The sequence below is a fragment of the Nyctibius grandis genome, chromosome 9, assembly GCF_013368605.1.
Source record: "Nyctibius grandis isolate bNycGra1 chromosome 9, bNycGra1.pri, whole genome shotgun sequence".
NCBI classification, from domain to species: Eukaryota; Metazoa; Chordata; class Aves; order Nyctibiiformes; family Nyctibiidae; genus Nyctibius; species Nyctibius grandis.
In genome coordinates this window covers 6731947-6745359 of record NC_090666.1, presented here as the reverse complement: position 1 = coordinate 6745359, position 13413 = coordinate 6731947, and the positions used below count along the sequence as shown (strand labels likewise).

Here is a 13413-nt window from a genome sequence, read left to right as displayed (position 1 = left end):
GATCTGATCCATAATCATATGGTTCAAACTGGGGAAATGCGCTGTGTGATTATGTTTTTCCTGGCTACACGAAAGCGTGGAGCTTTGAGCACTTCTTCACCTCCTTTCTATCAAGAAGGAGAAGGACCAGGGTAACCATCTCACATAAATGAAGCTCTGTATGATGACACAGTCATGGATGTGCAAGAAGAACTGACTCGGCAAATACAAGCTCCATTCTCATTTGTGCCAGTGCCTCTTCTCCTCCTCCTGGGCTTTGAGCTGGTGCCTGAGGGCATAATGTTTGAATTCAGTCCCTTACACCTTGTTTCTCACTCAGGAGCTTGCGATCTTAGCAATATTACCATTCCTTGCTATTTCAGAAGGCTCTGAGCTTCTTGGTAAGAAGTTCATGCACTGGAGGTATGCATGCAATATTGACATCCGTCCTTCATAAATTGCACAATAGCTGAGGAAAGGGACAAAGCCCAGCATGCTTTGGAAGGGTTCCTGCTAAGCTCTGCCACATAGATTTGGAAGTGGGACTGTCACATGCACAGCAGGTTCTGGGCCGTCACTGTTGTGTAGGCAGCAGGGGAAGGCGCTGTGTAACTTGAACCCATGTTCAGGGCTTCCTCCTTTATTGCAGGCTAAAGAATAGGTGGGTTGGAGTGGCAGCCTTCTCTGCCGTTCCCATGGCTTTGAGATTCCTGTCCTTGCAGATTAGGAGTACCTCCTTTGGGTGAAAGTTTGGCGTATGTCCAAGGACTATCTCCGCTCTCCCTCATGAGTGACCCATGACCTGTGTGCTCTCACCTGATGGGATCCCCAGGCCATGTCCCTCCCCAGCAAGTGGCTTGGACTTGCCTCTGAGGAGATTCTGCCTAAATTCCTGTTTCTGCCATGTAGGTGTTCCCAGGGCTCTTCGGTTCCTGTGTTCACATCTAACATGGTGGTGTGTTCCTCTCGTGTTGTGGGTCCCGGTTCCGTCTATCAGCTGGTGCTGCTCTCTTGTATTTTATTTGTGCTGATCTTTGCTTTGTATTGTGTGTCTCTGTGCGTATGGTGGGCCACGGGGGGCATTCCTTATGTTTTTGTGTGTCTGTTGCTGTGTCTCAGAGCAGGAGTTGGAAAGGTGCACATTAATGATGTCATTAATAGGTTAAAGAGTAGAGTTCTCTGTTGACCATCCCCGATTTCAGAGAGTTAAGACTGAAGAATCTAGATTTATTGGAGACCTGTGGATTTGGCAGATGTGCTGGATGGAAAATTGTACTTTGGTTAAGATAAAGAGATGTTAACTTTATTCCTGAAAGCCAGCATCAGATTGTTTATTTCAGATCTCAAAAGAATAGAGGCAATTTCAGATTTATTTCCTCTTTTGGCAGAAAAATTTGAGAGTGAAAGATGGCAAAGATTACAAACCAGCCATGTTAAAGAAGAGTGGATTACAGAAAGTTTCCTCTCTGTTGATTTTATCTGTAATGTTATACGTTATGTTGTCTACTTCAGCCTCGCAGACCAAATCCAAAGGCCAAGCATTTCCTTCAGGCCCTCGAGGGTGCTCGTACCCATGGGCAGAGTTCAGGGGATGGGGCTGAGAAAAGATCTTTCTCTGAAGAGGCTTTTTTAAAAGTGGATATTTTATGGGGGTGGGCAGGTGCTGTGGCTACCTGGAAGGATGTTAAGGGAAATCTTTAAAGCAGTTTATCTTTTCAAGGAAGATTGTACTATGAAGGACACCATATACACCAATTTGAGTGTGTTGTCAGCCGTCTTGTCCTTATAAACACACAGATTAATTCATGGAGTATTGTAGGAAGTGCACTGAAACACGGTTAAGGTACTTGGTCCAGAGTGAAGAGAGGGGGACACTGAATTTCTGGGTGACTTTGAGGAAGTGTTGTGGGATGGACTTGAAAATTTAAGCTTCTGATTTTTGGGTACAGCTGATTTTAGGTGCCTTAGCATGTTGTACAGCACTTAGTCTTCTGAGTTGGATTTCTGTGTTGCTCTGTGCTTTCAAAGAGCTGTCCCCCGGGCTGTCACAGGGTGGACACTCAAGTTCGCGAAGTGTAGAGGACACCTTTGAAAACATGAGTGTTACTTGCTCTCCTTTGAAATGGCAGATATTTTCTGTCCCTGAAGCAGCACATTAGTGCTGGTGAAGTTTTTTATTGTCATTAACCATTGCCTGAAAGGGAAACTAAAAGATGCATTTTGGTGAAGGAAATGGGCAGTATAGAGGGAAACATTTCAAAATGGCTCTTCAGAACACATACATCTCAGTAAATGGACAACAGCAGCTTCTGTAACAGGTAAGAGCTGAATTGTGCAGCTCCTTAAAAACAGAAGTCACGAACGTATTCAGCCGATGCATTGAATTAGGTATGTAAGAGCAATTTCACTTTGTCACATAAAGAGGTAATGTGGGAAACATCTGAGGAAGAAAAGGCTGATAACATGCTCTGTATGATTTTATTTATACTGGTATTGTTTTGCTTTTATTATTTTCTTTAGCTGTTTACTTGGCAACTATTTCAGTTTCTCAAAGGGTGAGTGGATCAGTGAATAGCTACTGATGGAGACACTTCCGTAGGTTTTCTAATCACCTTCGTATTCACCAATGCCACTGGAGCTGTTGAATACTGAGGAATGATATGTTTGTCACACTTTGCTACTCCACACATAAGCCTTTCTGATTTGCAATCATCTGCTTCTAGGAGTTAGTGAATGGGCAGAAATAAACCAAGAGAGCCCTTAGTTAAGAACATAAAGGCCAAAAATCAAGGCAAATACAAAATAAATTTCTAAACCCGGAAGGAGGTATTTGGTGGCATTCATTAGGAATTCATCTAGGCAATTTGCATCCCCAAGGCCCCTACCAGGCCAAATCAGTATAGCGTAAGGTGCCTCGGAGTCCTGTCTGCCAGCTTCCTGCTGGTGGTGGTGGTTTTTGCCTTACGTGTCTCTGGAGCCTCAGGCAGTGTAGGCAAAGGGCAGGATCCTAACATGTATCAACCATAATGGCCTTCTCATGAAAACGAAAGAAGGGAACAGCCTCCTTCCTTAATAGATTCATTAGGCAACGCTTTGAAACTGTTGTCTTTTCTAAAGGGTGTTTTTCCAGAGGGCAGGTTTGTGCCACCAGGTAAGAGGTTCTGAGGTGAGTTTGGAGGATTGCCTCTAATTGTTGCAATAGTTACGAAAGTGGCTTTCCTTTTTTTTTGCAGCCAAAAAATTATATCCCAGCCTGTGGAAATATGAAAGAACTTGTTTCTTCTCTGATTATCTAGCACAATTCCCAGTAACCACTGTGACTCAGAGGCAAGCACCTTAATATTCCTGAGAAATGGCTCTCGGAAAGTACTTCTGATTCAGAGAGTGTGATTTATTAATTACAGGATTTTGTACGCACTTAAGTTGTGGTGCAAAATGAAGCTTAAGAATCGCTTTGTTCATGAAGTTGAGAGGCTCCTCCAGACTACGTGCGTGATGCTTGTGCTTCTATAAAATTTTCTGCATGTACTAGTGTTCTCAGACTAGTACTGCTACCTGCAGACCTGAGAGGTACAATGTTTTCAGTTTAAGCCCTTTTGAAAATTAGTTTCTCTAGAACTTTTCACTGGGTTTCCTTTTTGGGGTGTCACATCAGTGGATAGCTTTAATATTTCTTTCAAACAAATCTGGTTCATCACACAAATATACAGGATCCTTTTTTTTGTGTCTGCAGTCAGCCAGCACCGCTGTAGTCGTTAAATATTCTTCCTTTATCCTTTGCTCTGGCAAGCCACCCCAAACCCATCCTCTTGCACAGCTGTCTTTGTGGGAGTGCACATTAGCACCGGACCGCACAGAAGGCAAATGGATAGTCTCCTTCATCCCTCTTCTGATGTTTGTTGGATAACACCCACAGAAGCTGAGGTAGTAAGTGCCCAGTTTCCTCCTCCATCTGAGCATTTCCCCATCCTGTTTTCTTGATCCCAGCAAGATTCGCGAGGCAGGGAAGCGGTTATATCTTTAGTGGTCTGCTGATGGAGCTGGAAACGAGAGACAGTTGTTCAGGCTTGTTCCCTTCGTTATGCCTGCAGACAGCAGCGTGCCCTGAGCAAAGGGTTGCTGTCTTTTCTCCAGCTGTATCAGTTGATCTAGAAAAATGCGTATACATAGACATACATGTACGTACATACATACATGCATATGTAATCCCTTACAACAAATCTTGCTGCTTTTGTGTCCTGTAAACAAGGCTGTTCCTGATAATAGTCCACCCTATCCAGTTCCTTTCTTTCTCAGTCGTGCTTCAGCTCCTGTGTATCCGGGATCTGGAAATGCATTTCCAGGGTGAACAGGGTGCCTGGAGAGTCGTGGGGAGCGCTGAGAGTACCACATACAGCTCAGCTCCTGTTAGTAGGAAACCAGTTGGGCAAGGCTTTCAGTGTCCCCCCCCAAGGCACGGATGTAACCTCTGCTGTTTACTTGCAGGCGCTCGTGTTAATGCCAAGGACAATATGTGGCTGACTCCTCTCCATCGAGCAGTTGCTTCAAGAAGTGAAGTGAGTAAGATTTGATTACCCTGCTTTTGCACGTGAACTACGTACAGGGAAAGCATTTGCTGTGGCCTTTAGTGTTACAGCCGGAGGCCAGCTTTTACAAGTCAGTTATAGCTGCTTTTGAGCTTTAACGAGGTTGATTTTCATCTTGTGGAATGCTTTACATTACCGTAGCAAGTCATATTGAGCAACTGTCAGCTGGACTGAGTGACCAGGACTGAAGTGGGATAGAGTCCATGGTGGTCTGCAGTGGCCACATCATCTTCAAGCGGTGAAATAAAGAGGAATAAGTCCATATGGATGTGTGCACACTGTACGCGTGCCAGAAGGGAGTGGATGTGTGTGTGATCCAACACATATTACCACATAGTTTGTTTTGCTTAATTGCATTTCAAGGCATCCATTAGGTTTTCTGTTAATGCATTTGATTCATGCATAAAGGAGGGTTAGCCCATATTTCTTCTACTTGACAACTAGAAATCTGGCATCATGTTGTACTTTTTCCGTTGCTATCTCAAAAAGGAGCAGCAGTTAACTATCAGGAATGCAGCTCAGGCATGACTGTGTTTTCGACCGCACCATTATTCTTGGCTTTCCATTTTGGACCTCCCCATATACTTTTATCCTCCTAATACTCAGTTAACAGTGAGCCCAACTGCAGACCGAATTGGCTGCTGGGGGCGAGGGGAGGCATTGTGAAAGAGACAGAGGGTGGCTGTCTTCCAGAGACTGATGGACTTGAATCCCCTCTGTAAGAGTCCCAGTGCTTGTCAAGCCTGGAGGCAGGAATCCTGGGCTCACTTCTCAACTTGGGCATTGTTTGGCTGCTGGCTGAGCTTCGCAGCTGCTGGCATCCGCTGAAACCCTCTGAAAGGAATATCTGATAGAGTATGAATGCTGCGATGAGGCAACATACAAAAAGCCATGTTGGAAAACAAAGGTCAGCCTTAAACCTTAAAAAACAGCCACAATCTTAGTGATGCGGGAATTGCAATGTGTTTGGTTTCTTTTTTTGGATGTGTCAGAGTACATGATTCTTATTGCCAGTGACAGTCCTAACAGAAAATTTATGTCTTTCTTTGGGTTTGTGCCTCATCTTTAACTCTTTGGCAGCTGAAGGCCAATTGCACAATGAGAAACTTTTTCATTGTGCCGGCAGTTCTGGTCCCTCCAAGCGAGCACCCCGGTGCAACAGTGGGGCAGCAGGGGAAGGCACCAGCCTTTGTGCTATTTCGTGGGCTGCTGTATGTTTTATAATCACACATAGCTTTCTTCTCCTGGTCCTTTTCCTTTGTTACTTATATGATAATTGCTACTTTTGCTAATAATTTTGACACAGACTCAGCGTTTTGAGGCTTTTTCAGTGCTGCTTTTACTTTATTGCATAGGCTAATAAATGCGCAGCTTCAATAGGGTGAAATTGATAGTGATAGTATTGAATTCATAGTTCACAGTGACAGTAGGAGATGAAATTCATGGTCCAGATGTTGACCAGTAGGACTCAGTGTGGTTTTTGAAGTTCCCGTGAGCTCAGTTTCTTTTAGAATTATCACCTGCAAGTTTTAAGTTTTACTATCAATCCTTTACTGTGAAGCTTTCGCAGGATTCAGAAGCTGTCTCCTTGCACCCTTTTACAGGTTGATTAAAAGCATGAACACATTTTACTTAAGTCTTAATGATTTTTCAAGTGGGCTTTAGCGATTTAAATGTTTATTTACAAAGCAACAACCCTCAGGTGTGTCTGTGCAGGATTGTTAATGGACGTGTCAGCTTTCAGCCTCACATGGTTTGAAAAAGTAAAGAGATTTCACTCTGATAACTTGGGATAGCTACAGACACTGAATACAGAGGCTTCCACCATGGCTGTGGACTGCATGCACATGTAGAAATTATGTTAATAAAAAGGTGTAGCTCATGCTCTTGAAAGTAATAAAATTAAAACTTCTGCATAAGGATTTTAACGTTTTGATCCCAAATCTGATAGAGCAGCAGAGTTGCAGATGTAAATAAAAATGTGAAAATATTTTTTAAAAAGGGTAAATATTTTTAGCTTAGACTTTTCGTGCCTTACAATTTACTTCTAAAAATTCTCCTTTAACTTTTTCCTTCTTTCATTAAGAGTCAAAGTGCGTGAATTTTCCTGCTGACTTCATGTCCCAGCTGGGTAGGTCTGCAGTGAATTACATTTAAATGACACTTAAATTCATAGGCCTGTAATTTAAAAAAGAAAACCCTGTTGAGACATCAATGGTGTCACTATTGGTGCTGTAAAAGGTGCAATGTGACTAACTGAACAAATCTGTTAGAGGACAGTTTGTGAGGTGTCAGTAGAAAGTGAAATTGCTGAGATGGTTGAGGACAAAGAACTAAAACTCCTAGTAATGGATGTGTTGTTGATACAGACTGCAGGCGCTCTCCTGGGCCATTCGAGACACAAAAGTGCTGTTTTAAACACATTGTATGTGTTTGTTATTCATTAATACAGTTTTGTCTGGGCTTACCAGAAAACTTCCCAGTTTATGTAAAAAAGAATAAGGTACTATATTCCCCCTGGTAAGGGGCTTTCCCACTTACCAGCTGTGAGTTGTAATTAGCAGACAAGGCTACTTGAATGCCACTGTGTCCCAGAGGTCCCTTTGTATTTTGTTTGTGGGGAAAAAAGGAAGAAGAAACAAAATGTAATTTTGAGAGAGACTTTTTTTTTTTTCATCTGACTTGCTTACTGGCAGATGCATGAGTAGAGGCAGAAAAGAACTGATTGTGAACTCTCCAGTGAGACAGTCTTTCAAGAAAGAACAGTACATTTGCTCACTGGAAAATACTAACTTTTAACTAACAAATTTAACCTTGAAAGATGTTGTTTGGTCTCAGGCTGACAGAATGGATGTTGCAGTGAAGACCCTTGGCCTGTGCTCAGCCCTCAGGGAGGGAAGGAATGCTAATGCTAACTTGGGGACACCAGCATCAACCCTTGCCTGTGATTCTCATGTTTTTGCAAAGCCAAAATTTTGTTTTCACATATTCTCTTTTATTTCCTCTTTCTAGCTGTTTATAAATAAAACTTACAGCAGCTTGCTATGATTTCCCTGTCCAAAATTATGTGCTTTTCATTTTGTAAATAATTTCTGTAACAGTGAGCTCAAATAAGTGCATTCATTTCTTCAATGAAAGCACAGTTGTGATAACTGAGGTGTTGAAGGTTAATCAACCAAACAGGTTGGGCTCTCTGCACAGGCAGCTTTGTACATAGTACAATCAAACTGGGAAGTTTTGTCTGTGAAGGCGCTGCTCTAAATGACAGCAAAGGTGATGTGTACTCTGGCATTTGAATCAACAATACCAATGCACTAACCTGGGAGGTTGTTTAGATAAATGTTTTTCTCCTTCTCTCCTCCTGGACATGTCTGGTGTGCATAAGTAACACGTGTAGATGATATGATTGTGCTGTCAAGAACGTGGGCCCTGTATTTGTTTGAACCACTTGTTTACGGGTATAACTGTGTTGCTGTTGCAGGAAGCAGTGCAAGTGTTGATTAAGCACTCGGCTGATGTCAATGCTCGGGACAAGAACTGGCAGACGCCGTTGCACGTGGCAGCTGCAAACAAGGCAGTGAAGTGCGCGGAAGTCATCATCCCCATGCTGAGCAGCGTCAACGTCTCTGACCGAGGGGGACGGACAGCGTTGCACCATGCAGCTCTGAATGGCCACATTGAGGTGAGTTATTTAAGAGCATAATTGATCGTTGATTTATTTATTTGTTTTCCTGGTTCGAACAGTTGATCTGCTGTGGCTGGGTCCACACTCAGCCCCATATCCCTGGCCCCCACAATTCCTATCAGTCAGCTGCTTTCCCAACTGTGTGCCAGGTTTCCTAGCTGCAGGAATGAGAGAGTGGCTGAGAAGCACCTGTACAGAGCTGGCATGCAAGTGAGGTGTGCATGCAGACTGGGAGAGCTGGCTGGGCCACCAGCTCCAGCAGCTCAAGTGTGTCCTTGGCTGTTCTGCCCCTGACTGCCTGTGAAAATAAAGTGGCAGAATGGAAAGAAGGGAAAACCGATGGATTCACTTCATACCAAAGAAATGTTCAGCTATATGAGATCCAGTTGGTCTGCTTTTCTAATTAGTCTTCTAGAAAATGTGCTTCTGTTTTTGCTACTTATACAAGCAAACCATTCTAGTCTAATTACTGTTTCTATATGAAAAAAACATCCTTTGTAAATAAAGCTCCTATGTAAAGGGTTCTGCTAGCATCTTTCCAAAGATCCTCGTTTGCCCATTCCACACCTGAAGATCTAGATATGGAATAATAACTCTTAGACTGGAACAGTAGGCTTCTGTCAACAAAAGTTGATCAGTTGTACTTGTAATTAAAAGAAAGAAGAGGTATGGTAGTTCCTGTAGAACGATGATGATGTTTGGCCTTTAAAATACTGCACTGTAGGAAGAAGTAATGCTTGAATCTAACCATCATAATCTAAAGCTCCTGAGCTTTTGGATAGAGCGTATCAGAAATGTTAACTGAATATATGCTGTTACTAGCTGATCTCTTTACTGGGGCAAAGCAGCGTATGAGAGGAAGACAATCATCCAGCTCTGTAATTTATGATTTTAGAATGTTTTTCTGGAAAAGATAATTGTTGATGTGTTTTCCAATCAGTTTCCTCTCTTTTTTTTCCCCTGATTTTTCTTACTTTTAATGTTGGATGATTGGCAATCGGGAAAGCAGCTTTTCACCTCTTAGCCATGCTGTCTAAAATTCCAGCGTCGTATGCGAAGCAGCTTGGGGCCTGTCCACACCCCGTGGGCACAGGGGAACGTAATGGAAATCACCACGGGGTGGCAAGAAATAGACACTCCTTGCTGAAAGATCAAGCAGATCTTAGGGTTTGTTACCTCATGATCTGGAGGAATCTTGTCCCAATCCACAAGAAAACCCCTTAAATTGGTCTTAACAGTAAAAACTAAGAGCAATGTTTCTCTTCCAGGCCTGTTTCCCTTCCAGGTTGTTTGCCAAGCTGAACGTAGCAGCTCCCTGCACGCTCTCAGCCCCTGCTGTGGACACAGAACTTGTCCTGGTTACTCGTGGCTGTCACCAGTCTATGCCATTAATGCATACAGCTTGAACAGTATTTGTAATTCACAAATTTATCATTCGAAAGCAGGATTTTGTGATCCCAACTGTAGTGCTAGAATGATTTGTTACAAACTGTTGAGTGTGTGATCTGCCGGGGTTGGTTTACTTGCTCTTGTTACTTCTAGATGGTGAACTTGCTCTTAGCCAAGGGCGCAAATATCAATGCTTTTGACAAAAAGGACAGAAGAGCTCTTCACTGGGCAGCGTACATGGGTAAGGCTTGAGCTGTTGCTCCTTATTTTTAATTTCCTATTTCAAAACAGCAGCATGTTTTAAAATGGACAAGAGCAGACCTGGCCATGGAAAGTGAGCGTTGTATTTATGCTGAAGAGGGAAGGCCTCAGCTGATCTAAATACACAGTGTCCATTTACGGTTTTGCAGCTGGGGAGAACTTGGCTGTGATTTCCTTTTTAACACAGTTAATTGTGGGCTTTTTGTGTCGCTTTTTTTTTTGTTTGTTTTTTTGTTTTTTTGTTTGTTTGTTTGTTTGTTTTTATCCTGACTCTAATTCCAACCTGAAATATACTTGGGCTTGAAAAAATACAGGTTATATTTATTTCAGTTTTTGCTAAAAACTACTTTATATAAAATACAGATAAATACAATCATAAATTTTGCTGTTTATCTACGTTTATAAGTAGTTAAGTTATGCTATTGTTAGGAAGTGCTTCATAGGCTTTCCTTCTGTTAGGAGCAAATTGTCATCTTTTATTCCAGAGTGGACAAGAGCAACCGATTTGTCTATTCAAGACATCAGTGGTGTTACCAAATACTGTTTAATTAAATCAATTGACCTTATCATTCCTTTCAAGTCAAAGGAAAATTTCTTATAGTGGGGCATTATAATTTAAAAATACTAGAACAACATTGCCTGTTATAGTGGTCACGCTTGTTCAAGAGCTTTTGTTGGCCAAGCAGGATATTCTGGATTATAATTTCTGAGGTGTTGTGTGCCCTTGGCCTTCTTTCATCTGACCTGTCAAAGTTTTGATTCTAATCCTGGCATTTTTGGAAATGAGATAATAGGAGATTTCAAACTGTGAGAAAAGCATATTGTGCTTTTTTTTTGATATACATAGACAGATGGGAAGACTCTTGCCAACGAATGTGAATTGGCTTTCGAGCTAGCGAGCTTTGAACTCCACTCAGTAGAGGTGGCAGGCTTTTACACTGTGCTGTGCAATTCCATGTCTCTTTTGCTCTTAATTATTTTCAGAAATTCATGGTGTACTTTTCAAAATATTTAGATAACATTTAAGGCCTAAATTAGCAATGGGATTTAGGTGTCTGGAGTGGAATTTGGACAGAATTTAGATAATGAGACCTGAGCATCTTATTCTGTAAACCCTCACGTAGTTTCTTGAGTGCTTAAATATCTTTGGGCACTTTGGACTTTGTCCATAAAGTGTCCTAGGTCCTGTACATGACTAGAGCTGCCTCTGTCATGAAAGTGCTGTACAACTCAGATGGTGCACAACTTTGTACGGTGTTTGGCGTAGTAAATTTTTAATTCTAAGAAGGACAGCTCTGCTTCAACATGAAGCAATACGGACTATTCCTCAGATAGCCTGGATTTAATTTTGGTGATTAGGGCACTGCCTGGGAAGGCAGGCCACGTGGTTTGAAACCTTCAGGGAGAGGAGGAAATGGAAGATACAGGTGGGTTATAAGTTACATTTTGAGATGCTCAGCTCTTCCCCTGTATTTTATAGGGAGATCCTGATTCAGGGGTAGGCGTTTCACTCCTGAAGACAGGTCGATCCCATCGATCTGTCAGTCAGCTCTCAATCTGTGTGTCTGTTGAGGCTAGTGCGATTATTTTAGTTTGCAGACTAAGTATGTGTGTACAGACTGTGAGTTCAGATTCAAACATTTTTAGACCTATAGTCAGGATTTTTGCACAGTTTTCTGTTAATTATACAGGTTTGGTGAGTCAAAAACCTGATCCAAAAATCAGTGGATTCAGTAGAAAATCTTGTGTTTGTGTTGGTAGGCTTTAGATCAGATTCTGCACTCATTTGAAATTTAGTTTTCTGTGTCCTCAATGCTGCTGGAAAAGAGGATACCTTAATTTTATCATTCATTAAAGATACTTTGTATTGCTTACAAAAACATCAAGTGTTAGCAGTTGTGTCTGCAGATAACATCAACAGGATGCTGTTATGGGAGACTTGTATTGTGTTCCTGTGCTCACTGTTGTTTCTGTAACAGGGAGAATAAAACACAAACTGTTATTTTTAGAGAAATAAATGGGAAGGAGATGTGTTTTTGTTCTTTTAATGACTGGAAAACTACTTCGGTAAAGAAAAATTTGACACGTGGTGAAGGTGAATGCATATTGCATGGATTTTTTGACAAGGCCTGGAGCTAGGGTTAAGAACATCTACAAAAATGCCTTTTTTTTCCTTGTAAAACTGTGGGAGCATTGTGAAACAGCAGCGAAAGGGGCAGTGCATTAGCAAGAAAGCAGTAATTTGGGAGAAATGATGCTGTAGGATGGTATACTTATTGATTACTATCTTTCATCTTTTGAAGGTCACCTGGAAGTTGTTGCCTTACTGATTAATCATGGTGCAGAGGTGACTTGTAAAGACAAGAGGGGTTACACCCCACTTCATGCAGCTGCATCCAATGGGCAGATCAACATTGTGAAACACCTCCTTAACCTGGGAGTAGAGGTATGTGATAATGTGCTCTTTGTGGCTTTCATGTTTCTCCATATTTGGAAATATTATTTTCTTCTTTCTTATGGATGCTGCTACACATATTGGCAGAGCATCTGAAGAAAATAGTTCCTGTTTTCTGGACCATGAAAAGCACCTTGTGCTTTACGTGCTTTATTAGTTCAAGAGCCAGGAAACATTCTGGAATAAAAAACGTCTGATATGGACAGTAAATTTCAGGCCATCTTGCTGAAGAAATCAGAGGAAGATAGAATGCTGTTCCTGCAGAGGAAGATAGAATAATGAAATGTCCCTTGGCTCAGCATTCCCTTTGATACAATGAGTGGTTGTTCTCAACATACTCACTCTGTACTTCACTAAACTGCAGTTCAGGCTGTTTAAGTTTAGGGACCTGTATTTCCTCTGTAGTTGACAGAGGGAAGGAAAAGGATTATTTTGACTCTGGAAAATATCTTTTTTTTTTAGGGCACAGACTTCTCTTAGTCTAATATTGTCAATTCAGTGGTTTAAAGCAGCAGTGAGATGACCAGAAGAGTCTGCACTGGTTAATCAGAGATGTCAAATAAAGCCATTGCATTTGCCAGCTTTATAACCAGCTGACCTGACCTGCCAAAAAAATGTCAGGAGTCTGTGTTCACCAACTGTTGACTGTGAAGTTGAAGTGGAACAGGTGTTTTCTGTTATTAGCAGTACTGTGCTAATAACTACCTTTAACTTCCACATTCTCCACCACTGGGGATATGATCTTTGAGTCACCTGTATTTTGTGGAAGGGTATTCATAACATCCCCAAGTCTTTTGTACAATCTGTCTTGTCCTATTTTACCAAACAGCTGTTGAATTCTAAGCCAGTCATCAAGAAGTAACATAATCTTAATTACATCTTTATAATACTGAGCTACTGAAAGTGGTTTCTTATTCAAGTGCAAATGGCTATGCAGTTTCACCTTCCCTTCATTCAGACACCTTCACTCCCTTCCCAAAAGAAATCTGTGGAAAGAGCTCTTAAGCCTGATTCTGTTCACAAAAATTCAATAGTCGGTGTTTTAATCATTTTTTTTT

At 41.7% G+C, this 13413-nt stretch overlaps 1 protein-coding gene across 1 annotated transcript in view; it reads left to right on the top strand.

Moving 5' to 3' along the window:
• Nucleotides 1-13413, top strand: part of ANKRD44 (ankyrin repeat domain 44) — a 141883-nt gene that overhangs the window by 77771 nt on the left and 50699 nt on the right. Inside the window, exons 4-7 of the mRNA XM_068407361.1 lie at nt 4465-4535; nt 8047-8247; nt 9793-9880; nt 12204-12346. Coding sequence (XP_068263462.1) covers nt 4465-4535; nt 8047-8247; nt 9793-9880; nt 12204-12346 — 503 coding nt within the window. The remainder of the gene's footprint in view (nt 1-4464; nt 4536-8046; nt 8248-9792; nt 9881-12203; nt 12347-13413) is intronic.